Below are 24,237 nucleotides of genomic sequence, written 5' to 3'. Positions count from 1 at the left end.
ACAATGATGAACAGAAACCTCAGGTGCACAAATCCACCTTGCCAATTCATTGCCTTGAGTATTCTGTTTGTACTACACCCAGCAGAGTAAAACCCATTTTTTGTTTTGCACTTCAGTGCCATGATGACAACATAGCATCATGATTGAATTTTTAATTAATTACTTCAAACAGTTAGGAGCCTAATGGTAGTTCCTGATTTCTGGGAGGTTTACTTTTAATTATGAGTAGTTAACAGGATATGGGACTACCAATTGCATCTGAAACAGCTACTTGCAAAATTTCATGTATTTACTGCCAAAAGACAGAGATCTGAGCCAACTCAGGCATCCAATTTCATTGCTGCATAGCAATTACTTAGCTCAAGTGTAGAAAAACACTAGAGCCATTCCTCTAGAGAGCTCTTCCAATGTAGAAAACCTTTGAGGCTCTCTCTAAAGTAATTCAAAACTCCCAGGAGAAATACAGAAATATTCCAAAAATAAAGCCTTATTTCAGGGCAGGTCTCTCTCCAAAGAGTTTGTTGGTCTCCTGGAGTACATATAACCTGTCCAAGAAAGCAAACTTCTGCCAGAGACTCAAAACAGTCAGATAAAGCCTGAAGCCTCTTCTTCTCATTCTTATTTTGTTTAAAGCAGAAGCGTAGAATAGAACAGGTTAACTCCCAGCAACTGTATCTTCCATACTACACATATGCCTTGGGATTTCTCTCCTCCAGAGCACAGGAATCTTAGGCAAACCTGGATCTCTCCCAGATCCATCCATGCCGTAGAATGTGGGAAACTGGCTTTCCTCACACTGTAAAACACCTCCCTGTCTTCATCTAGACCAACAGTGACTGAAAGGCACTCCAAGACCCAGAAAGCCAGGGTAAGTGGTCAGCATGACAAACAGTGGCTAGGAAACAAAAAAAAAATTGGGGAACTAGAGCTTGAGAGTTAACAGTCCATTATGATCCTGGGGTTTCTGCCTTCCCTACAGTGATTGAAAAGTGTAGCTGTAACACAGACATACTGATCTAAGGTGACATAAGGAAGTCCATGTACAAATAGCAGTTAAGTTGTGGCTGCCCAAAGTGTGTGTGGGCTAGCTGCCTGCCTGCCATTGTGGTTTCACTTTTAAGGATAACTGAACACACTGGGGTAGCAGTTGCCTAGATCTGTAAATAAATGCTGTGAATGTACCACCTGCATGAATCAGTGCAATGACACAGTCTTCCCCCTCTGTTCTCACAAGGCTGTCACACCTCCTGATAAACCTCCTTTGTCCTGACAAAAGCTGAACTAGAGGTTACTAAACTATTTGTCCCTCTTCCCTCCTATTCCAAGTCAGATCTGAAGCAGGCCATCAATCATCAGCGTAGAAGTGGGACTCTGTATTCTTCCTGCAAAGGACAGAGTTTTCCTTAGGTCTTTCCAGTCTACAGCTCATAAATCAGAAATGCACTGGCCCTTTCTTTGAAGGAGCTGTTACTTGTGCTGAACAAAACAAAAAAGCTACCCCTTGCAAAGTTCCCTTCTCAGGGATGCTGTACCTCTTTTTGCTAGGTCTAACATTAAACATTCATCTTTTTCTCATACCTTAAATACATAGTGGATGTTCCGTCTGTCAGAACACTTGAGAGCAATGAAAGCTACAGTGTCCAGCAGGGTGTTCTGGAGCATGCATGGTCCAAAAACAACTTCTTCAGGGATGTCTTGTGTGGTATGAACAGTAGCCAGTATGTCTGGAAAATGGTGATGCAGAAGCTTGTTGTCACTTGTCCAAAGGAATTTAGGCAAAGATGTAAGTTCCATTATAAACCTGTAAAAAACACAAGGAATCACATTTGGCACAGATATGGAAGCAGAAGGTGGCATCACTACTTGAAATACAAAGATTTCCAGGATTTGTAGGTGAATTGTAAGAGTATGCCAGGACATTGTTGGTTACAGAGTTTACAGCTTTATTAACATCCAGGTCAGAATGAAAAAGATTACCTTGCACTAAACCAAAGTCTTAGGTTTGTAAACAAGTGAATTACACTTCCTGGAATAGGCAGACAGTCCAAGAGTTCAACAGCTGCTCTCTTCAGACAGGAATAAGAAGATTTGGGAAAAATAAGCAAAATTTTGAGTGAGCAGAACTCAGCATATTCTTAAGCATATTCTCAGATATCCTTCTTATTATTAATATTTTGTAGAAATGTGAAGAAAGGTAGAGAAGGAGAACAGCAACAAAATAAAGCAAGACTTTTTGAAACACATTTTGAAAAAGCTGTGCTTTTTTTGCTTGAGTGCAACATCAGTCTAGTTTCTGGTTAGGCTGCTACTAAACCAGGAATAACCTGAGTCTATCCAACCAGAATGCACAAAATCTGTGGAAATTCCTGAAAAGAATTGTTTTCATCCCACCTCAAAATATATGTTGTCTGCTGTTGTTGAGAAAATCAAATCAGATTATGACTCTTCGCATAGTGATACTCCCAGCACAATGTTAGTGGAGATTTCTGTCCTTAGAGGATAAATTTTTCCAGGCCTGAATGTAGAATAATATATTTGTCATTGTAGATGCAACTTCTGCAACATGAGCCACAATGTGAGAACTCAGTATGTAGCCAGAAGGAGACAGGCTTGAGTTATTTGTCATTCTAAGCCTCTCTAGGTTTCTAATGAAGATACTGCCATCCCCAGCTCCCAGCTGGAGGTCATGGAAAACCCCTCACTTACGCCATCAAGAGCTGGATCAGGTCCATCAGGCAGAGAAAATTAAAGAGAACAGCAACAAGCCCTGAAGAGGCCTTAGCCTAATAAATACTGAGATAGAAGGGCTGAAGATCTAGTCTAATCTTTCTCACTCTCTGACAACAGAATTGATTTGTTACTCACTGACTCATGACTTAAACTGAAGAGGTATAGAGTGCTCAGGAGAGTTGCACTGATTTAACTAAATCAGTTTCTAAATCAATGTAGTTAATTCAGTATAATTTATTCCTTGCAGGCAAGTTCTAAGACCCTACCCTAAAAATATTACAATACATGGTCAGACATTCAATATGTAGTAAACATCAGAAGGAGGAAGGCCTAAACTAGACAACCAAGGCAAAGAGTGGGATAACATATGCCCTCTATCCAACCTCAAGTATCCCTTGAACTCAATATGACATTAAAGTTTGTTTGTTTCTAAGTTACTTGTTAACTTAATATGTGATCAGACAAAAAATCCCCCAAACCTACATGCATAAGTGCCAAAGTCTCAAAGTGCCACCCTGGCAGCTGTGGGAGCACAGAATTTGACTCCTGCATGGAAGGGTGACGTTTGTGAAAAGCTGTGAGAAGGATGTACTGTGATTACTCAGCAGATGGGACAGTGACCGTCAGCCTTGCGCCAAAGGCACGGGGAAGGTCCCTCTTTTCCAATCACGCGGCGAATGCACCATCTAGTGTCACATCTCAGCATCACACAACGTCCCGTGAGCAAGGGAAGCAGGACATCCCCCATCTCTGCTGCTGTCCATGACTGTACAGCCCCAGGTTCTGAGCACCCTGTCAGGCAGGAATCGTTTCTTTCTGAAGTGGGTCATTCTCTCTGCCACCCTCTGCTCAAACAGCAGCTTGGGTGCCTCCTCAGGTACTGGGTTTGATAGGGTCTGGTCAGGGTCATGTCAGGTAGGGAGAGTCATTTAAATCTACAGTGTTGGCTTTCTGCAGCGTTGGCTGAAGATGTGCTGCTGGTACTTAGAGTGGAGAGTGAGGATCTTCTGCAACATCATTAGAAAAAAAAGGGTGAATTTCATCCTACAGTTTTCAAACAGCATGAGAAAGCTCTTCACTCTGCGACCACAAAATTTCAGCTTCTGTTACTAAGCCAAGCTCATCAGCTGAGGGATAACAGTGAGCAAACATGACTGTACTGCTTTCAAAACTGAGCTGCTACCTCTGCAAAGGGATGTGCTGCATCATGTGGGTTTTCCAACCTGCCCTGGTTCAGGGGTCTCCATTCCAAAGTGCAGATTCATCCAGGGCAGTACTTGAACAAGTCCTGCTTCCTGCACAGGTGAAGGGTGGTAGGGGGTTCCCTGGTAGCTGCTGCCCTTACCACAGAGAACTGAAATACTGACTTCCTAAAAAGTAAAGAATGAAGTTGAGAAGTGACTTAAGTGAAAAAAATTCAACTGATTTACTTTCTCAGCTCTCTGGTGGAGCAAAGGAAACCAAACAGATGAGCTGAAGGGAGGTCAAAGGACAGCAGGAATGAAGAGATAAATATCTACAAAAGCTTCTCAGGCATCACTGTGATACTACAGCTGGATTGCGCAACTCAGCAGCTGCAGCATGAAAGAGGTACCCACAGACAACCTAGGTAATGCATTTTTACTGTGGCAGACTTTTTAAAATTACTTTTCAAAATGACTTTTCAATGGCTGCTGTCGTTAAAGAAACTTAACTAGCTGTGTGACACTTTTAAAGAAAGTTTACTAGCATAAACTAAACCAAAATTTTACCTTTGTCCCATGAGTCTAGAGGATGGTGGTGTCTGGAGAATGCACACGGAGGTGCCTTTTCAGCAAAGCTCAGGAACGTTTAGCAGTATTCCAAGCCTAAATCCATATAGTGCCCTTCTCCTAGTAAGTCCAGTGAAACACTCACTGTCACTGAACAGAAGTAAATCTCAACAACAGAGTAGGGGCAGGATGCTGCCAGGGGCCCCACCAGATCTGCTTCTCTCAGTCCTGCCTCCCCTCATGGCAAACCCAGAGACAGCCAAGCAATGGCTGTGTGCAAAGTCAGGTCCAACTGCTGCCAGAGGGCACCTGCTGGATTCTCAGAGAGGGTCAGCAGGAGTGTGACTACACTGTGGCACCTGCCAGTGCAGAAGGTGGCTGTGTAATAGTAAGTGCATACCTCATACCTTGAAACCACCACCAGAGATCTCAGAACTGCTGAAATACAGCAGCAGCACTCACAAAACAGACAGCAGAAATTAGCTAGGGGAAAAAAAAAAAACCAAAATATGTGCAAGTAGGCCAGAATATAAATCTGAAAGGTCTGAAATAGCCCTCAATTTGGATGTAAGTTTGAACCTCTATATTTTTTTCATCTGGTTATAATGCATAGCCAAAATTTCAGCCACAGTCAAGAATGTTAAGAGGTTTTTTTTTTAATAAAACCTCCTGCAAGTTTTCAGGAACTTCAGACTTGAGCCTGACTGAGAATTCTACACCAAACCATGAACTCAGTACTTGAGCTCTTGTTTAATTATAAAATCTGGTTTCAATGCAAATCTCACACTTTTGCCAACAGTCTTCATAGTCAAAGGAAATTCATTAAGAACTTGCAAATGGAGTCAAAATGAGAAATGAGGAAAGTATACTAGAATGCCTGGCACCTTAATTTGACAGGCTGAAGTAGGTGAATCACTCACGTTCTTCCCAGTGAGTGAAGAAGAGAGAAAATTCTCATAACAGAGAATGACTGCTCCCCATGACTTCACCCAACTGATTACTCGTCTTAATGCCATTGATCTCCACATTTTGGCTCCCTCCTTTAATAAGCAATAAATCTGCTGTGCCTTCATTTCTTACAGATTCACTAGCTGTTGTACATATGACTTCATTCACCCTTCTCCTACTATGTAGCAAAGCTTACAGAACTCTACCATGGGCTTCATGGTGAAGGTCAGATCTTCAGCTCTACAGCATGCAGGCAATGATATGCTTGCCTCAAACTGCCAGTGCTGGGAGTGACATTGCTTCCCAGGATCCCCCCACACAACATGATCTTGCTGTTCCCACTCAGGTTCTGCATGAGCAGTTCCTATCCCTCTGGAATCACCCACATACATTTCTGAGAGGCTGAAATAAAATGAATATTTATAGTGCTTGAGTAGCACATTAGACTCAGAACACCTGTTATGGGTACTCTCCATATTCTATCTGTCACAGAAGTGAATTCTTCATATGGATGAGTTTAGGGACTTGCTGTTTAATGGACTCTTCATCCCCCAGACAGTATCTGATACGCATATACCATGTCCCTGAGTGATGGATTTTGCATCTTGATTTCTGAGATGTGTGACAGATCTGTCAAAGAACAAGGACCTATGGGCAGGCAACTCCCTATGGATTATGCAATTCTGAATGTTCCATCAAAAAGCACATTAAACAGATAATGCTTGCAGCAAATGCTCCCAGCCTGCTTGCCTCTAGAGCAACACAAAAATTGCTAGTCAACTTTTGGTTTCCTTAGTGTTCTTCCAAGCTGGAACGCTAAAGAGAGCCTTCTCCTAGTCTCTCCCCCTTTCCTAGCACTTCTATAGCATCCCCTTAACTAATTAGGGTTACAAATTCTATCTTCCTGAAATATGTTTACATAGTCCTGTACCTCATGAGAAAAACACATTACCAGAGAGGAAAATAAAGGAATTTTCAGACCCTTGGTTTTCTACTGCATGGCCTTCAGATGTCACTGCAAGCTCTCCTAAGAAATGTCTGGAAATTCGCAAATGTAGAAGCACTGATCTGAGCAAGGACTCCCCTGAATTCTATTTTCAGAGGACTTGACCCGATTCTCCTTGCCACAGTAACCACATTGAACTGTGGCATCATTTGGAGCTTCTTAGTGGCCCTAAAGGCACTGGTAGCCCTGCTCAGTACTGTGATCAACTATGCAAGTCAGAAGGAAACAAATTAATCACATTTGCAAGGGGGGAACCATTTCAGCCAGAACTTATTTAGCTAGTTCAGCTCTTCACAACCAAAAACTGTTGGTAATAAACAGGTAATAAAAACTGTTTCTTTAAAATTAATTTAATTTTCAAAATTGTCAGTAACTACTTCTATTTCACCTTTACTTCCATTTTAACTGTAGATTAGTTTGCATATAGTTATATCACTTTCAAAGCAATTATCCTAGCTGGAAAAAAAAATGGCACAGAAGATACTCTTTAAAAATAATTGAAAATATTTGATCCTGAAAAGCATCACCCCACAGTCTTCCCAACCACTTCTGTATTTACTTCAGACTTTCCCCAGAGCAGGGGTTAATGTAAACACTATAGCTCTGCATTTCCCATGTCAACAAAACTGAAAGCAAAAAAGAAACAGAAATATTAAAATACTGGAGGCATCATTTCCTTCACCTTTTAACTTACTCCTTTCTGCTCCAAAGTGTGATGGCATTTTCCCTGCAGCACATAACCTGTGACTGTGCCACTGCCAAAACTGCCTTTGATTTCAATAGCAGGTCTGTCAGCCTGAGGAATCCGTGATCAGACTTGCAGTGTCATGCACAATAAACTACAGATAATAAAGGAATTGAGCTGATGCAGACAGAGTGGTTCTGTCTGCAGCATTTATTATTTTCTGTTTTTATAAGGAACTGAGGATTTTTTACACATGAAGGAAATTTCAAGGGAATACGAAATAGAAAAGTGAGAAAATCTATTCTTGGGTTTTATACAATTGCTTTTCTTCTATGCCAGGTTTCCTTCTCCATTTATTTAAGTTGTGAACTGCAAAGCAGAAAAATCAAAGCTAAAGCTGAAGGAAACTGGCAGGGAATCAAATAAAAGAATGGAGAATTCTTGCTTTAAAAAAAAAAAAATCCCAGAACCCATGAAATAAATCCTGAAACTAAACCCTGTTTCCTAAATTCAATCACAAGCTGAGAAGTCCTTTAAAAGCATGAAAAGTCTAAACAGGTAATTTCTTTTAGCCCACTGCTACTGCAAGACAGACTTTATGTGCTTCAGCTTGGGTGCAAGTCAGGTCTTTCAGAGCACAAAATGATTTCTTTGCACCTTCACTGCTGAAAATCCCACACACATGAAGAAAATTGTACAAAAACACTTGGAGAGACAGCTAAGTGTTGCCATTCCCAGCCTTTCTGGGATGAAGAAAGCCATCTGGGGGTTTGGTTTGCTACCCCTCAGCCAGATATTCTACCCCTAGCAGAGTATGCAAAGATCTTGGATTACCTTGGAAAGAATTTCTCTGGATTTTAAGAAAAACTACTCATATGTCACTCATTTCTGAGTCTCAGGTTTAGCAACCTGTCCATTTTTGAGATGGACATAAGACAATACACGCAAAATTTCTGAGCTTTGATTATACTCTTTCCTCTTCCCATTTTTACTGCTCTCAAATTTGGATCCCAGTGGTGATCCTGCAGACAAGCAAAAAGGTGGCTGACCCAGAGGTCCCTTTCTTGCCAGTGAGCCATGTAACATCTCTGCATTAAGAACAGCCCAATTAGCACTGATGAGGTAAATGAGAAAACAATAATTAAACCTGTGGAGACTGGAATTTTTACCTTTTTTTTGCAGTCCAGGGCTACAGTTGGAGCATATTTTGAGTACCTCTCTTCTCAGCTCCTCTCAGCTCTTGATGTGCTGCTCATCTAACATATCCCCTGTTCTCCTGTCATGATTCAGTCACAGTTCCTTGATGTGCTTACCTGAGCTAGGCATCTGGGAAGAAGTAGAAGGAAATACAACTAGGCATCAAGGAGGAATTTGTTGACTGCAAAGATGAACAGAATCTGAAGGAGTGGAATAAAATCAGGACTGAACTAGCCTGATGCATGGAAATGGTCTTCCCTTGGCATTCCAGGCTTCCTCAGCTTTGTTTCTTCACACTTCTCTGTACAGAAGCTGCACAACTCTAACCTGACAAGTATCTAAAAATAATGAGTGGAAACAGGGAAGCTCACTGCCTAAATTGCTCTGGAATGATCAGGAGGCAGCTTGGGGTGTGGAGTTTGGTGTCTAGTTTGAGCTTTTAGAAACTGGGCCCTTATGGAGGTTTTATTGTGAATTAGAGACCTTCAAGTTTATGGGGTGCTCATGACTTTGTATCATCCCAATTCCTTCAGGGAGCAGTTCTCCAGTTCTTACTATTTTAAGGCTGTGTGGTCTTCAAATTGTCTTCCACCATCTGAAATCCCCAGTACATGCAATGTAAGCTGACAGCTTTTGATGAACCATCATTATATCTTGGCTGGATACCCAGCCTAGTGAATCATGAAACTGCCAAATCTTTTTATTATGAACAATCTCTCAAACTTCTGTGGGAATAATGAGCTAAAATCCCTGATTGGAAATGAACAAATACCTCGAGCTCCACATTTGCTTTCAACAAGTCTTGTGACACACAGGAACTGTTTGGAAGTGGAAACTAAAAGAAGAGCTTTCAGGTTTCTTCTTATTTTCTCTGTGAATAGGGAAGGGGAAGTGGCCTCTCCCCTGATGCACGGTAGCTGCCACACAGACACACAGACCTCCCTCTCCAAAGCAGATGAAGATTACATCATGTCTCCAAGACCACCACAAGGATGCAACTTCCAGTCTTTACCTGATGTCCAGGAACAAAATGCCTGGGATTGAGCATCACAGAAAATAACTGAGATTTGAACAAGTCCCAGCAGATGCACATACTCTCACACCACTGGCTCTCAAATGGCAGCCCAGTACCAAACTTCCCTATGGATTTTGGGATTTCCACACTGAACCCCTATTTCTACTTCCACTCTCTTCCATGGCCAGAAATGTGGTAGGTAGGAAAGGAATGTGCTATCCCACACAGCTGGAAAGCCTGGTTAATACTCCCTTGCTGGGATGTGTGATGCAACAGTCTATGCACAGTTCCACATGAAGCCTCCATGGATTTAGCTGGAGGTTTTGAATCTGGCAGAACATGAACAACAGGGCCACTGAGGTCTCTGTTCCATCTCTTTCAGTGCTCGACCACAAGAAATGCAGTGCATTTGATATTTCAAACTGGATGAGCAACACTAATACCATGCTAAATCCATTGGAAAGGATGAAGTACATTTATTTTCTGCAATCCTGGTGGTTCAAACAGACTGGGTCTAGGAATCTGGCCTCATGATGCATAAAATGTCAATATTCCTTTCCAGTTGGGTTGCTCCCAAGGACAGAATGAATGCTTCTGTCTGGCACTGCATCGGATCCAATGGACCTTGTTGGATGGTACTGGGCTGTGCAAGTCACTCATAAATCAGACAATCCACCTGTGCATAAAGAGGAGATGACTACAGCTCCATAGTCTACTGGCTTTCAAAGACTTCATTTTTGTGTGAAGGGCTGACTCTTCACTGGCTTACAGCTGTTCTATTTACTGAAGCAGTGCATTTATCCACCACTTCACTTTTGTGGTTTCAAGGCCTAAGACCTAAAAAACAGGGTTTCTGTAGGATAAAGGAAAAAACTGGGTTTCTGTAGGATAAAGGGAGCATGTTTTAATTTTTCAGCCAGGACTGAGGATTATCAAATCGTGAATGTTATAAATACGTAATTTCAACTGCTTATAGAGCTGTACATGCCAAACACTGTATGGATACATTTCAGTTCAGAGCTCACAGTACCTCATATCCAGGCCTTAATTGTGCTGGTGGTCACCTCAGAGACTTGGTCAGGTTTTGCACCTGCTGCTCTGGCACTGTTCACCATTCAGCAATTGACATAATGCTCCCAAACATCACAGAAGTTTGAGTTTTACAGGGCCATCCAAAAAGAACAGAAAGCAAATGCTATTCCATGAGTGGGGGAACAAAGAAGAACCATCCATCTGTCACACAGTCTAGGAAAGTTACTTGTCACACAGATGTGTGTGCCTGATTCCAGCAAAATCCTTGATTCACATAAACAGCAGCCCTGACCACAGCAATCTGTGCTAACACATTTGTTCTCACCAAGATCTGTACATTGGCTCCTTCACCCAGGCATCCATGCAGACAAAACCACCATTCCCTGTATGCAGCCACAGAAAATGGAGAAACAACAGCCAACCAAACAACATGATCCAAACACAAACAGCATGAATCAAACACAAACAGGCTGAACCAAACACAAAGAGACTAAACCAAAATGTGTAACTTGTGAAAATAGCCATAAATATTTGTCATTCCTCTTCATACAATTCACATTGATGTCTCTTTTTCAGAAATTCTTTAAACTTACACTATCTGGTTGAATTTAAAGATATATTAAGATATGATCCTATTTAAGAGTCCTGCTATTGATTTTGGCAGCTTTAAAAAAAAAAGTAATATCTGTTCAAATGTTTCTTTCTGACAGAAAAGCAGATACATGTGGTGTGTAAGCACATACATAAAGATGGAAACATATATACACACATACATGTGTTCATAGCTGAACATACAGCCATACATACACCTGTTTATTTTTTGTGATTTTGCACGCTCATCACTTGTATTTAAAAAGAAATATTTTTAAACAAAGATCAGTTACTTCCACATGGCTGATGCTGAAGATTTCTTCAACAGTACTAAGTGGCACTAACCCATATTAATCTTACATTTGTGCTAAACTTACTACATGATGTCAACTCCAATAAGAGCAAGTGGCAGAGCTGAAGGACACTACGCAAGGTGAAATTGTGGAAGGCAACAAAATAAGTTATTTTTTGCTACAATGAAAGCTTTTAATTGGAAGTGATTTTGTAAATTAAAACAATCTTACCTAAAATAGTTTGTTTTCCAACAAAATATTTTGTTCCATGACCTGGTGTTTTTCAATAGCAATTGCAGGTAACATAAGACTGTGCTGCAGGAAAATTATATTAACAGAATCACAGCATTACAGACATGGAAATATCCATCTGTAAATACTAGGATTTAGCCAACTATTTTTTTTGCAAAATCTTTGGTACACGCTGTAATTCTTACACATAATTTATTTTTGTACTTTCTCATCTGGTTATATTACATTCAGCTTACAAGATCTAAATATTTTGACTTTACATTAGTATTTCTATGGCTACAAAATTATTTTCTCTATAAAATGATATCTCTGGAGAGTTCCATAAGGCAGCTTTGCTTTGAAATACTGGAAAATGGTTAAATGTAAAACAATAATTTCATTCTCAAATAATAGCTTATGCTTTGGTGTAGTTTTACATTAAAAAACATAAATTTAATCACTGTCCTGCCAAAATAAATTCCTCTATTCCTCTCTCTAGTACCAGCTGTACTTAATACATAGCAACAAAAGCTGTCAAGTGCTACATTTTGCATTTTTACAAGCCAAAAATAAGGGAAAAGTCCTGAGACATAATTTATTATTAAATTCTGAATTTCATGCATGACTGCAACTGCTTTTTATTTGAAAGCAACTATACTAAAAATACAAAACTAATAAAAAATCTGATCTTCCGTCAAGTTTCCATTGACATTTCTTTCAACTAGTAGCTGTCAGTTCTCAGAAAAGTCATTAAAATGCTTCCAACATTTTCAGTGGACTGAATTCTTACAGAAACCTTTTAATGTAAAGATTTGCAAATTTAAAGATCAATGTGACATTTTAAAGTGACAGCAATAGCAGCTCCTAACTTAAGTAAGAAATTTCGACTACATGGATATCCACGATATTAGGAATACACACAGAGAATAACAATGCGAGCTATTCCAAACAAAGTTCATCAATTTCATAAAAGTAGTTAGACCCTAGGTAAGTACCTAGAACAGCCACGATGCTCTGATCACCTGTCGAAGCTGGAAGGATGAGGAGCGCTGTAACCAATAAAAAGAGCAACTGATGCTCAAGAGTTCCCGACGAGAGAAGAGAGCCGGGAGGGAGGAAAAGGGCGACTGCCGGCGGGGCTGCCGAGGGGGACCCGCCTCCCCCTCCGCCTCGGCATGGCCCTGGCAGCCGCGGGCGAGCTCCGCCGCTCGGGGCACTCTGCCGGGGCCCCTCGCAGCCGCTCCGGAGCGGGCGGCGGCACGGCCAGGACTAGGCACCAGTCACCTCCGTGCCCTCACCTGCTCCCCGGCCACTCCCGGCCCCGGGGCAGCCCAGCCCCCGTGCCTGTCCCCGGGCAGGTCCGGCCGTGCGGCAGCGCCGGGGCGGCTCGGGGAGCGCAGCCCAGCCGGGCGGGACGGATGGTGCTGCTCCTCTTCGCCGCGCTCTGCAGGGGCAGCGGCCGCGCCGAGACCCCCGCCCGGCCCCTCTGCCCCGGCCCCGCTCACCTGGGGGTCCCGCTGCAGGCTCCCCGCGGACGGGGGATCTGCGGCGCCGGGGTACCGCTGCGCCCCGTCCCTCTCCCAAGATCCCGCTACGGACAAGTGCCCGCGGAGCCCTCACCTCAGCTCACCCCACCGCAGGGGCCGCCCGGGCCCCCAAGAGCCGCGCCGCAGCCCCCCGCCGCCGCACCGCCCCGGCACGCCGGCACCCTCCTCCCCCGCCGCGGCTCCCCGCCCAGAGCAGACCCCGGGAAACGCCTACCGCAGCTCCTGCCCCCGACCCCCGCCGCCGGCCAGGCGTCCCCCTCCCCCGGGAGCCGCTGCCACCCTGCCCGCGGGAACCCGCAGCCCTCGCCGAGCAGAAGCCATCCCGCAGCGGCTGCGGACAGCAGCGCGGGGGAGCCACAAGGTGGACGGGATTCCCCCTTGTAACGGTACCATGAACCGAGGAGTTTCTTTTAAAGTGTGGGTGTGGGGGGAAAACCACACACAAGCACGCCTAAATAAACCAAACAAAACCATCTCCAAAGCCGCCTTTCCACTTGTCCTTTAGATCATCTGACAACGCTTTTGAACAGCAGGCTCTTCTAGGAGCTGCAGGTACTGACAAGAGCCGCTTAAAATGAAAACAACTGCTTCATAGAAAATACTTGCAGGATAAAAATTAGGACTTTGAGGTATGAAACGATTTGAGGCACAGCTGGTATGTAAAATAAAACCATCAAACGTCTTGTCATAATCAAATATACCCTAAATCTGGACTAGCGACATTGCTTTTGAAAGATGTCGTTCCATATAAATGCCTTTAACGCCTGGTAGAAAATTTTTATGAACATGTTGACAAATGAAATAACCCGGGTTATTTGATTAGTGTCCATGTAATCTGAATATGGGCTTGTATCAGGAAAAGAAACGTCAAGCCTTTAATGCTTTTGAAAGGATGGATTTTTGCTGCAGTTGAAGAGTAATCTAACCAATAATGAGAATGAACCACTCTCGCTGTGTTCTGTGATACAGGGATTGCAGAGGACGAACTCATGAGTTCCTGTTCTCTTTTAAAATTCGGCTCGGACCGAAGGAACAGCATTGTTGAGGGCAGAGGTTTGGTAGCTGTCCAGCCGCCCCGGACGCTCGGCATTCTACCGCCTGCCCAGGCACGGGTGTGGTGGTGGCATCTCCTAATACTGCTTGGGAAACATCGCCCGATTTGGGATGCAGGTGCCAGGAAACTGGGATGGACAATTCCCACTGCACTTCATATCGCAAGACTTTATAATTTTTGCAGCCTTTATGCAAATAGCGACAGAAGGTGTAAGAAGGGACTATTAGACATGGTCACCTGCCTTACGGGAGCTTGAAGCACTGTGAGACGGTGCGCTGTGGTAACCTGAGCCCCAAGGAGGGTGAGATGCGCACCTTAGGCCAGCTCTCCTGGTGCTTGGTGTGATTTTCCTTCGAGCAAGACCCGATCAAATGGGTCACCGGCCCGGCCCGCCCTGCCTGTCCGCTCCCTCCTGACCGCACACAAACCTCGCTCGGGCTTGGGGCCGGACGGGCCTGCCCGGGGTGTGGCAGCCACAGGAGGGGCTCAGGCCAATCAAAAAAGCTGTTTTGTTTGAAACAGAAGGTTCTGGCTCTGCAGAAGCGGCCCGCAAGCTCCCGCCGCGCCCGGCCCTCCTCGCAGGGGAGGGAGGAGCAGAGAAGGGGCGCTAGCAAAGACGCAGCCCCACATTCCCCAGGGTGTTTCTGCCCAGCATTGACCGAGGCAGAATTTGGCCGTGTCCTTGCTTTTGCATACGCCCACCTAGCATTAAAGCGTGCCCTGTCGCCGGGCCCTTTGGAGGAGGCAGATGAGCAGGCCATCTCTCTTTACAGAATCAGAGGATATGTCAGGGCCTACAGAAGGGCAGTGCACAGTATCAAAAAATAGTGATCTTTTTCTCGGCAGCGCCTTACTTTGCTTTGGAGACTCCCTTGAAGTCTGCCGTGTAATTTTACGATACGATCTGATATTCTCGAGGCACGGAGGGAATCTGACGCTTATTTCGCTTTGAAAGGCTGCGGTGTGTGCGGGGAAGGACGGCTGCCTCGGGCAGGGGGTGCCGAGGTCTCCCGGGGACCACGCGGGCTGCGGACACTAGTGGGCACCGGCGAGGCCGAAGGCCGGCGGCGCGGGAGGAAGCCGGGGATTCCTCCTGCTCAGCAGCCGTTTGCTCATTTTTTGTGAATGTCGCCAGGGAGGATGTGGGTTTTTTCTATTTCTCCATGATCTAAGTAATCGCCGGGTCTCAACTGGCCAGTGCTCAAAAAACCTTTCAAGTGGTGAGCTCAAGCAGTGCATTCAGCTTTTAGCTGTGCATAGTTAAACCAGCAAAGCGGCTGAAAGCCGCTGGACCCTCTAATCTTTCCTTGATAAGTCCCCGACCGCCGCCGCGGTTGGCTGTGTCTGAACTCGGTCCAGCACAGAAACACGCAACTGAAATCGAGATGCCTTCCCCGAAGGGATTTCAGACTCGTGGGTGGCGACCCACACCACACAAAGCACGCCGAGGCTGCTTTGCTGGAGGGGCGCGGGCTCCCACGGGCAAGGGGCTTTGCGCCGCGGAGCAGGCGCGCCGCGCCCACGCGTGTCCTCGTCGGGCGCGGGCGGAAACGTCCGGCCGGCTGCGTGGGGCATCCCACCGCTCCCCCGGAGAGCTGCACACTCAGGGCGGAGCGGGCAGGGCTGCCGTGTGCGTGGGGAAACAACGCACACGACCCACGCCCGCAGCCCCGCCCGAGTGGGCCGTGCCCCCCACGGGTACCACCTTTGTCGGGGACACGAGGTGACACTTTTTGCTGCTGGCGCGTAGAAGCGGCTCCCGGCCGGAGCGTGATGGCGCAGCTTCCCGGGTGAAGAGGCCCCGGCGAAGCGCTGGGTGTTCGGGGAGCTGCGCTCGGTGGGACAGCGCGCCAGCACCCCACAGGGGATGGACTCCCTCCTCCCTGGCTCGCGATGGGAGCCTCGCCCCGAGAGAGAATTGTCTAGCCCCAATTCTGTCATGCAAAGTGACTCTACTCGCATCCCTCCCCGTGGCTCTTTTCATTAATTAGGGGTGCAAAGAGTGTGGGGGAGGGGCAAGCGGCTGGGAGCCACTAATTATTCAAACTTTGGAGACAGCATCCAGAAGAGCTGGGCAATCTCTTTAGGGCAGCGCTTTGTAACCTGTGTGTATCAGGCGGGGACTGATTATGCTACTGTGCAAAGCCTCCTTTAAGAGATTTCATTTCATCATTACTCATCGCCTGCAGGATGTGTTCAGACTCCAGTTTGAGTAAACCAAGATTTCCACGAAGAGAAACAATTTGCTGTGGTACGAGAGGGCCGTGAAAACCTGCCCCTACCCTCCCCCCCAAGCAATAATTTTTTAATTGCACTCAGCTGCAAACAGATTTTTCTTAAGTGCCCTCTCGCGTTGTGCCCCCCACCTCCGCTTTGTCACGGGTTTTTGCCACGACGCCCATCTCCTACAGCAACTTCTTTCTGCCTTGGGCTCTGCCCCCCCTCAGCTCTGACCTCCTCTGGGCTCCAGCCGCTCCCGAGCCTGCTGGAGAGAGGCTTAGCAGGACGCGCAGCGATGCTCCGGAATGTAGCTGGGCTGCCCCGGCCCCCGGCCGGCTTCCGTGCCCGCCGGCGGCGGAGTGCCCAGCCCGCTGCCCGCTGTCCTGCCCCGAGGGCAGTCCGAGAGGGAAGGAGGCAGAACGCCCGCCCTGTGCCCCGGCGGCGGCGGGCAGTGGTCCCTAGCCTCGGTCCCTCGCTAGCTGCAGCCTTTGCCATATCGGTATCCCGGAACAGGAAAGTCCCAGTTCATCTTGCCCCCATAAGATCCTGTCTCCCTCCTCCCGCTCCCCTCCCTCTGCCCCTTCCTGCCTTTGGCCCGTGCGAGAGGAGCCTCTCTCCCCTTGCGGGACGGGGCTGAGCGCTGGGGGCAGCCGGGCACGGAAGGGGGACTGGGCTCTGGGGATCATCCGCCTGGGCTCAGCCCCCTGCCCGGAGCCAGCGGTCCGGCGCCCCGCGGGGCAGGGCTGCCCTGAGCTCTCAGGGGTGAGCTGAGATCCTGAAGTTAGTGATTTCTCCTTTTTTTGTTTTGATTTTTTTTTTTTTCTCGGCTCTCGGTGCTTCCGAAGCGCCAGTAAGATTTGCAGAGAGAGAGAGAGAGCGGGGGAGGAGGAAGAATTGAGGAAAGGGAAAAGATGGCGAGTTGCTGGAGCAGTGTGGAGAAAGCGGCATTTTTGTGCTGCTTTTTGCTGGCAATGGGGAGCTTAATCTTCTGCGCCCGGCCGGAGGAGGAGGAAGAGCAAGAAGAGCAGCGCTCCTGTCACGGTGCCTTTGATCTCTACTTCGTCCTGGATAAGTAAGTGACAGTCGCATTTAAAAACGTTTATTCACCCTTCAGTGACTCCATGCAGCAGCAGCAGGGATATTGTTTGTTTCCCCCGTCTTCCCGGACGACTTCTCCTGATGCCAAGCATGACGTGTGGGGCTCGTTCCATATTTTTGCTCCCCAAAACTTGCATATTTTCCAAGTGGAGCATTTAGGGGAGTAGTGTCCTTTATGCTGAGTTAGTTGTGCATGCAAACCTGGTAAATTGGGTTGCTTTCAGGTTGTAGCATGTGGGGTGTGGGCTGTGAGTGTGGGATTTGAGGGGGTGTTGGTCAGTGCCCACATCGTTCCTGGAGTTCTGTGTCATGACTTGGGCTGTGTGCGGAGATGTCACTTACGGGACTTAGCAGTACTAGGACTGTGCAGACCTACCTAAAGTTAAGACCAGACTGCTTGTCTGTGTTTTTACAAGTTCACTTATAAGAACAAGGTTTTATAAAACTTATTTTTGCTCAGCTTCTTCAGAGTTGTCTAAACTTGTGTTTGAGTTACATCTATTAAAATAGGACTTCTCTTTAATACTATGTCAGCTATATTCAGGTGGGGGGGGTATGATTAGGCTCATGTGTGTAGGCATGTTTTAGCAAGCACTAACAAAGCAAGTGGTAAACTGGTGCACCCACAGGTGTTTTTCAGAAGGTAAAAATTTCTCTTTCTTCTGGTGTACTGCTCTGGCTTGACAGAGGATTAAAGCCAGGGATTAACTCAAGGAGTAAATTGTTAGTGTCCCACAGTGTGATGACTGTGTTATCTAATAAATCCTGGGTTACCTATGTGAAAGGGTATTATGAAAGATGTAAGACTTCGTGATTCTTGCCCTCAAGCCAGGTATAAAGTCTGCATTGTTCTATTTCCCAGTTGAGAGAACGAATCAATCCATAAGGCCCTCGGTACAGCCTGCAAGAGGCAAAAAGTCACTGTCACTCAAGATGTATATTTCTGTATTCAAGAAGGGAAAAAATATCATTCAATAGTGATTCTGCTTTTAGAGCAAAAGAAGCTGAAGATCAAAAGCATTCTGCCATTCTAAAAGATACACTAATACACCGTGTGGTCATTGTTTTGTTTTTCCTCTTGCTTAGAACTTGTTCCTGAAGTAACCTCTGTGTCTAGAAAGGGCTCTGTGGGGGGCTAGTGTTAGTTCTCAAGTTCATTCCTGCCAGGCTTCCTAGAAGTGACTGGCACTGTTGTTATGCCCAGTTCCTACACTGAAATCTCTGTAAAAATGAATGTTGGTGATAGCAGTATGGCTCCTCTGTCTTCTATAGTACAATTTCTTTGTTACAATGACATTGAGTATCCCTAGCAATCTCCACATGCTACTTTTCATCTATATTTCAGAAAATATATACATATTCATCAGTATTTTCAGAAAGCCCTTTTTTGGCTGTGTTGTTGCCATTCATATTCAAGGAGATAAAAGCAGAGAAGAGAGCAATTTGCTCAGAGATACTGATCTTCAAACAGGAGGAAGTTGATCATCCGAACAAGTTCCTCTCTAGTACTCTGGACCTGAAATAATGTATTTTCTTTTTGCAAGCCACAGGTCTTTTATTTTGTTTCAGGTGCTGTCCATTCACTACAGTGGTCCACTGGAAACTGGACCTTATCATGGTTGAAGTAAAATGTCCTGCATTTGGGTTCCAGTGGGAAAAGTCTCTTTAGCTTCAATTGCAAACTGAGTCTTTATGAGCTTTGAGACTTACACCAAATAACTCTCCTTTGGTAAAAGCTGTGTTAAGAGTTACTTGGGCCCCGGAGCGGTTTTAGAATCTATCCCTGCTCCCACCAAGTCTGTAACAATGGGGTGGCAGAGCTGCTTTTGGTCTCAATGAGATTGCATTACAATCCATATGGGTAATATTAGAGTGCCAGATCTTGGGAGCCATAGGTCCTGTGCTGGCTGAGGGTGTATTTATCCCAGCTGTATTCTGTGACATCTGGCACAACACAAGGAGCTTTATGAAAGAAGGGAGGACTGATTTAGCAGATACACCCTGGGTCTTGGGACAGCTCATCAGGAAGGAACTCCAGGTAGTGTTGAGAATTCATTAATGTCCTCAGACAGTCAGGATATTTCAGGTGGAGAGAAGGCAGGAAGCCAGTCAGAAGCATCTGGTAAATCTGTAAATACAGTGAACAATTTTTTTTTAATTTTTTTTTTAGAATTGGTTACATACTGACATATATCTGTGAGGAATTCTATCTGTAATTTCAAGTGGAAGAAACCCCAGAAAAACCCAGCCATACACACCACGAAGTACACCCCTATGGCTTGAGGATTGCCTCTCTTTGTTGGTGCCCTGCCAGTCTGGAGTTGGATGCATTTAGTCTTAGTTAGCTGTCTAACACTGGGATTGAAGTATTGGTTGTGTGAAAATACCAGGCTTTAATCCTGTGACCCTGTAGTGAGCTGAATGACAGCTCCTGTCTCTAAAATCAGCCTGGCGAACCAAAATGACTTTAAGTCTGTTTTGCTTTGCTTCCCAATAGAAAGATCTGTAGGAGGAAATCTGGAAGAAGAAAATAAACATTTCTCCTTATGCAGTGTGTTACTGCAATGACTTTATTGGGGCATGATTTTTCCTTTGCATTCTGCCAGGCAAAGTCTGTGAGGATTTAATCCTGCAGGCAACAACCATCAGATGGAAAAGATCATCTTCTGGTGAAGTTATTGGTATAATAATATATGTGCTGCCAATTAGAAAAAAAGAAACTTGCTGTTTTCTTCCAGTTTTTCTCTGCCTGAGTTTGACTGCAGTCCTTCATGTTAACTCCATAGGATAAGCAAGATCAGGGCAGTGCCACTAAACCTTAGATGCCCCAAAAAGCTGGCATAATGAAAGGGAAAAGCAGCATGTGTGGAGAGAGACCAGCCATCATCCTCCTTAGGATTGGCTGACTGTGCCAGAGCTGCATTAGGACTTCCTTGTCTCTGGGGATGCTTAAATGAGGAAACCTCTGGAAGCTGGGAGAGCAGGACATTTGCTGGCTGCAGAGGCGGCTGCCTAGAGTCTGCAGTCTTGCTCTGTCTTAATCTGGTGCTTTATGAGTTGTGCAGGCCTGAGCTTGTTTGGAGGCATAGTGGAAGACTTTAAAATACCATAATGAAGCAGCAACAATTCTTTTGTGCCCAACTAAGTGCACTCTGCATGAGGTAAGGCAGTATACATCGCAGTTGGCACACCCACCTCTCCCCTGGCATGCAGTAAGATCCGATCACTTGTGATAGCAAAGTTCTCAGTTTTACCTTTAAACAATGAAAAAGCTTTTAAGCCAGACATAATGGATTGTGAGTAGTTCTCACTTGCTTTGGTTGCTTCATTTGCTTAGGTTGTCCCAGTGCACCAGGAACTTGTTTCTGTCCCATCCCAAACTGTGGAGGACAGGCCCCATTAGGGATTTGGTTGCTTGACCATCAAGTCTTGTAGTGACATACTTGTGCTTGAGAATGTAAATAACTCCCTTTCATCCTGCCTTGCTGTTAACATCCAGCTGTTGTTTGTAATCATATTGAATTGCCCCTGATGAGAAGAAAGGATGACTGACCTCTAGTGTTTCCTAATTACAACAATGCCTGGTAGCATCATTTTGATTGTTTATTAATGCAACAAATAGAAACCCTTTTAAAGTTAGGAGCTACACTTAGCATAAATATCTGCTGCTGGCAATGCTTGACAAGACAAGTCTGAACTGCTGAGCTGTCTGTGCTGTAATTTACCAAATATGAAACAACTTCTTGGTTATTTTTGACTGTGAGATAGACAGAAGTGTTTTCTTATTTTTTCCTATTTGGGATTTTTGCTAAAAAATGTTTGCTATTTGGTTGTTTGGATTTTGAGGAAAAATGAGCTTTACAGACTTGGGAAAATGCTTCCTTTTTCTACAGCACAGATCATGACAGCAGTAATGTATTGGTTAAGTCTTGGCTGGTTTTCTTGGATTGTAACTGTTATGTTGGGGAGTTTAGCTTAACTACATTTTCCTCAGTGCTTGTCTTCCCCCTGAACTTCTGTATAGTCCCTCTTTCCCCCCTTGGGCCCACAACAATATTGCCTTTCACATCAATTTTACTTTGTCTCCTGTTTTCCCAAGAGCACCCAAGTCACCAGCAACTTTGGTAGAAACATCAGTAAAATGTGCCCAGGCTCTCACTTGTATTCCATTTTGCAGCTGCCTCTCTTTCAACTTGGTAAGCCTTGCTCCAGAGGTGAATGTCACTGTTAGGGAAGAGCACAACCTCTGATTAGGTGGGAATTTGCTACCCTGTCCAATATCCTTCCTGATTTTGTTTTTTAGGTCTGTGTACCCCTTTTCAGCTTGCCATTGAAAAGGCAGTGGGTGTGGGAAGTGTCAGGAGGGAAACAGGTTGATCCTTCCTGATTTGCCAAAAGCTTTCAGAACAAAAGCATTTCAGGAGCTGCTATTTAAGGTCACCTTCTATAATTTTGAGACAACAAGAGGGAGTTGCTGATCTCCACGTATGTTGTGGTTTTTTCACAATATGCTGCATTTAATGCAAACAAATAGCATTTGATAAACACATTATTTGCCACCCCCCCAACGATTTCCTTGCCAATGATTTGAATGAATTTAGCACTCAGGAATTACAAGTACTAGCGAGAACAAATAGTTTTTGCTTTAGGGTCTCATTGCAGCCCTGTGCTTCTTTTCCTGCCTGATGTAGTCCCAGCTGAAGATCATTGGGGTGGAGCTGGCCCTGTGGGAACTCCTGCAGCTTCTCTCTCCATGCTTGCTGAGCCCACTGCCATTCTGGGTGCTGGTTTTACACAGTGTGTGGGCAGGGGGCGAGTGGCTAAACAACATTGTTGTGGTTGGAAAATCAGACTGCTGGCAAAAAATGAACACATGTTCTATTACCTACCTTAAATATATCTGAAAAGTTGGTATTGAGTGACTTTTAAACCGCTGCTGAACTCTGTTTCATCTAGGTAAGAATATCTGCCTACTGCAGTCAGACTTCAGTTCATTGTAAGATGTAGAACTTGATGCAGGTCAGCTGAGTTGCTGTCTGAGCAAAAGTACCAGCTTTGTTCCTTTGATAGCATTGATTTCTGTGTGTGTATTTAAAAGTGATTATCTGTCTTCCTCCTTTTCTGTCTGACTTCCCTCACTTATAACTTGACCACATCATCTACATGTCACCTCTCATAATCTCCAGCTGCCTGTAAGCAATAATTTTTTATTGTTCTCAAAATGTAATCTGCTGGTATTTTGCCTTGCATCTTTCTTTGTTGTGGTTTTATTGCAGCAGTGCTATGGTTTGCTTACAAGCAGGTATAATTGCTTGGAATGTTCCAAGGCAAATTTTTATTCTATTTCAGACATACCTATGTTATTTGAACCAGGGTTTGTTTGTTTGTACTTTGTCTGATATTTTTCTGCCAGCTCTGACTTCTGTCAGGAAAAAAGAAAAATTCAGGAAAACCAATTCTCCTTCCTTTAGTCCAAGAAAAAAATTCTTCATGAAACACAAGGCCAAGCAAAGGGTAATGATTATTTGACATAAAACATGTACAGTTAACGGGAAGAAAAAGCCATGGCAGCTTGTCATTTGCAGTCTACTTATGCATGTAACTAAAACTGATTTATTTGGGGCTTGAGCCAAGGAAGTAAACCGTAAGATTCCCACTGACCTAGGATTTTTATTTGTGTGTTCAGTGATTGAGATTTTCATTACTTTAGTCTGGGCTTGCAAGCCCAATTGAATATAAACTGTGAATTTACATGAGGTGTAGTAGAACTGAATCTTCTAATCTTGAATGTAGAAATGTATTGACTCCTGTGAGCTATTAACAGCTCAAGAGTTGTACATCCCTGGTCCTGTCTATCATTTGCACCTTTCTAAGTGTTGCATCATGGCTGGGATTGTGTGCCCTGTGCTTTGCTCCCTGTGCTGTGCTGAAGAGTACCAGGATGCTCAGAGTGGGTCTTCTTGCCCTGATGCTGCTCAGAGCATCCCTGGAGCTTTTCTGGATCTGAAGTGGTTGAATGCAGTGTGAGCGTGGCTTCTGACTTTGTGCCCTGTTGTTGGTGAGGGACTTAGCAAGAGCTGTGGTATGGCACCAGGTGGATAGGATTTGTGAATGAGATGGATGACTGTAGGATCAAAGGGCACTGTTTTGTTTAAGATGTGATTTCATAGAAATCTGTCATATTGCTGCAGACTTTATCCATAGGACAAAAACTAGCTATGAAATTAATGAGTTTGATAATGAAATTTTTGGATTCAAGTAGTTTGGCTCCTGTACTTGGATGCTGGCCTAGGATTAATACCCATTTTGCAGCCACTTCTCTGCATCTTCCCCTCCCCATTCCAGCCCTTGTCTTGTCCATTATTGTTACAAGTACTCTGAAGCAAGGACTGTCTTGGAATGGCTGTCTCTGCCTGTGTTTCTAATTGCCTCTGGAGCAGATGATGGAAACTAGTTCTTCCTTGCCTGGATGAATCACCCAGTCAAGGTCCCTTCCCTGCATGGAAGATGCATTGTTTGGGAGAGGAGGATTCTTGTCACTTTGAATGCTCTGGTGGCTCAGAAGGGAGCAGAGGGGTGGATGAACACTAGGGCATGCATGTCTGAAACCACAACAATCTCAGTGCCCCAGGGTTTGCTTTTATTGCAGAGCCATTATTAACCATGTGCAAGAATTCTGTTGTACAATGTGGTTGTGACCACAAAGAGCCCTCCAAATAACAACAGTGTCACATTTGTGAGCAATGGACCACGTACAGGGCCACCGTTAGATCAAGGGGGGAGAGACTTCTAGGGACCTACAAACTTAGGAGGTCTTGTTTGACACCATATTCAGACTA

The 24,237-nt window shown here is 44.9% G+C and overlaps 2 protein-coding genes across 2 annotated transcripts in view; one reads left to right on the top strand and one right to left on the bottom strand.

Moving 5' to 3' along the window:
* ZNF488 (zinc finger protein 488) overlaps positions 1 to 16,769 on the bottom strand; it is a 34,375-nt gene extending 17,606 nt beyond the window's left edge. Inside the window, exons 1-2 of the mRNA XM_059851518.1 lie at positions 16,535 to 16,769; positions 1,579 to 1,801 (exon numbers count right to left, since the gene is read on the bottom strand). Of these exons, the coding sequence (XP_059707501.1) occupies positions 1,579 to 1,794 (216 nt within the window). The 5' untranslated portion in view covers positions 1,795 to 1,801; positions 16,535 to 16,769. The remainder of the gene's footprint in view (positions 1 to 1,578; positions 1,802 to 16,534) is intronic.
* Positions 16,770 to 16,776: 7 nt separating this feature from the next.
* The window catches only part of ANTXRL (ANTXR like), a 56,562-nt gene continuing 49,101 nt past the window's right edge, over positions 16,777 to 24,237 (top strand). Inside the window, exon 1 of the mRNA XM_059851517.1 lies at positions 16,777 to 17,372. Coding sequence (XP_059707500.1) covers positions 17,212 to 17,372 — 161 coding nt within the window. The 5' untranslated portion in view covers positions 16,777 to 17,211. The remainder of the gene's footprint in view (positions 17,373 to 24,237) is intronic.

This window comes from Haemorhous mexicanus, chromosome 7 (assembly GCF_027477595.1).
Source record: "Haemorhous mexicanus isolate bHaeMex1 chromosome 7, bHaeMex1.pri, whole genome shotgun sequence".
In the NCBI taxonomy this organism is placed as follows: Eukaryota; Metazoa; Chordata; class Aves; order Passeriformes; family Fringillidae; genus Haemorhous; species Haemorhous mexicanus.
Note: the sequence above shows the minus strand (reverse complement) of the source record. Positions and strands in the feature narration are given on the sequence as shown.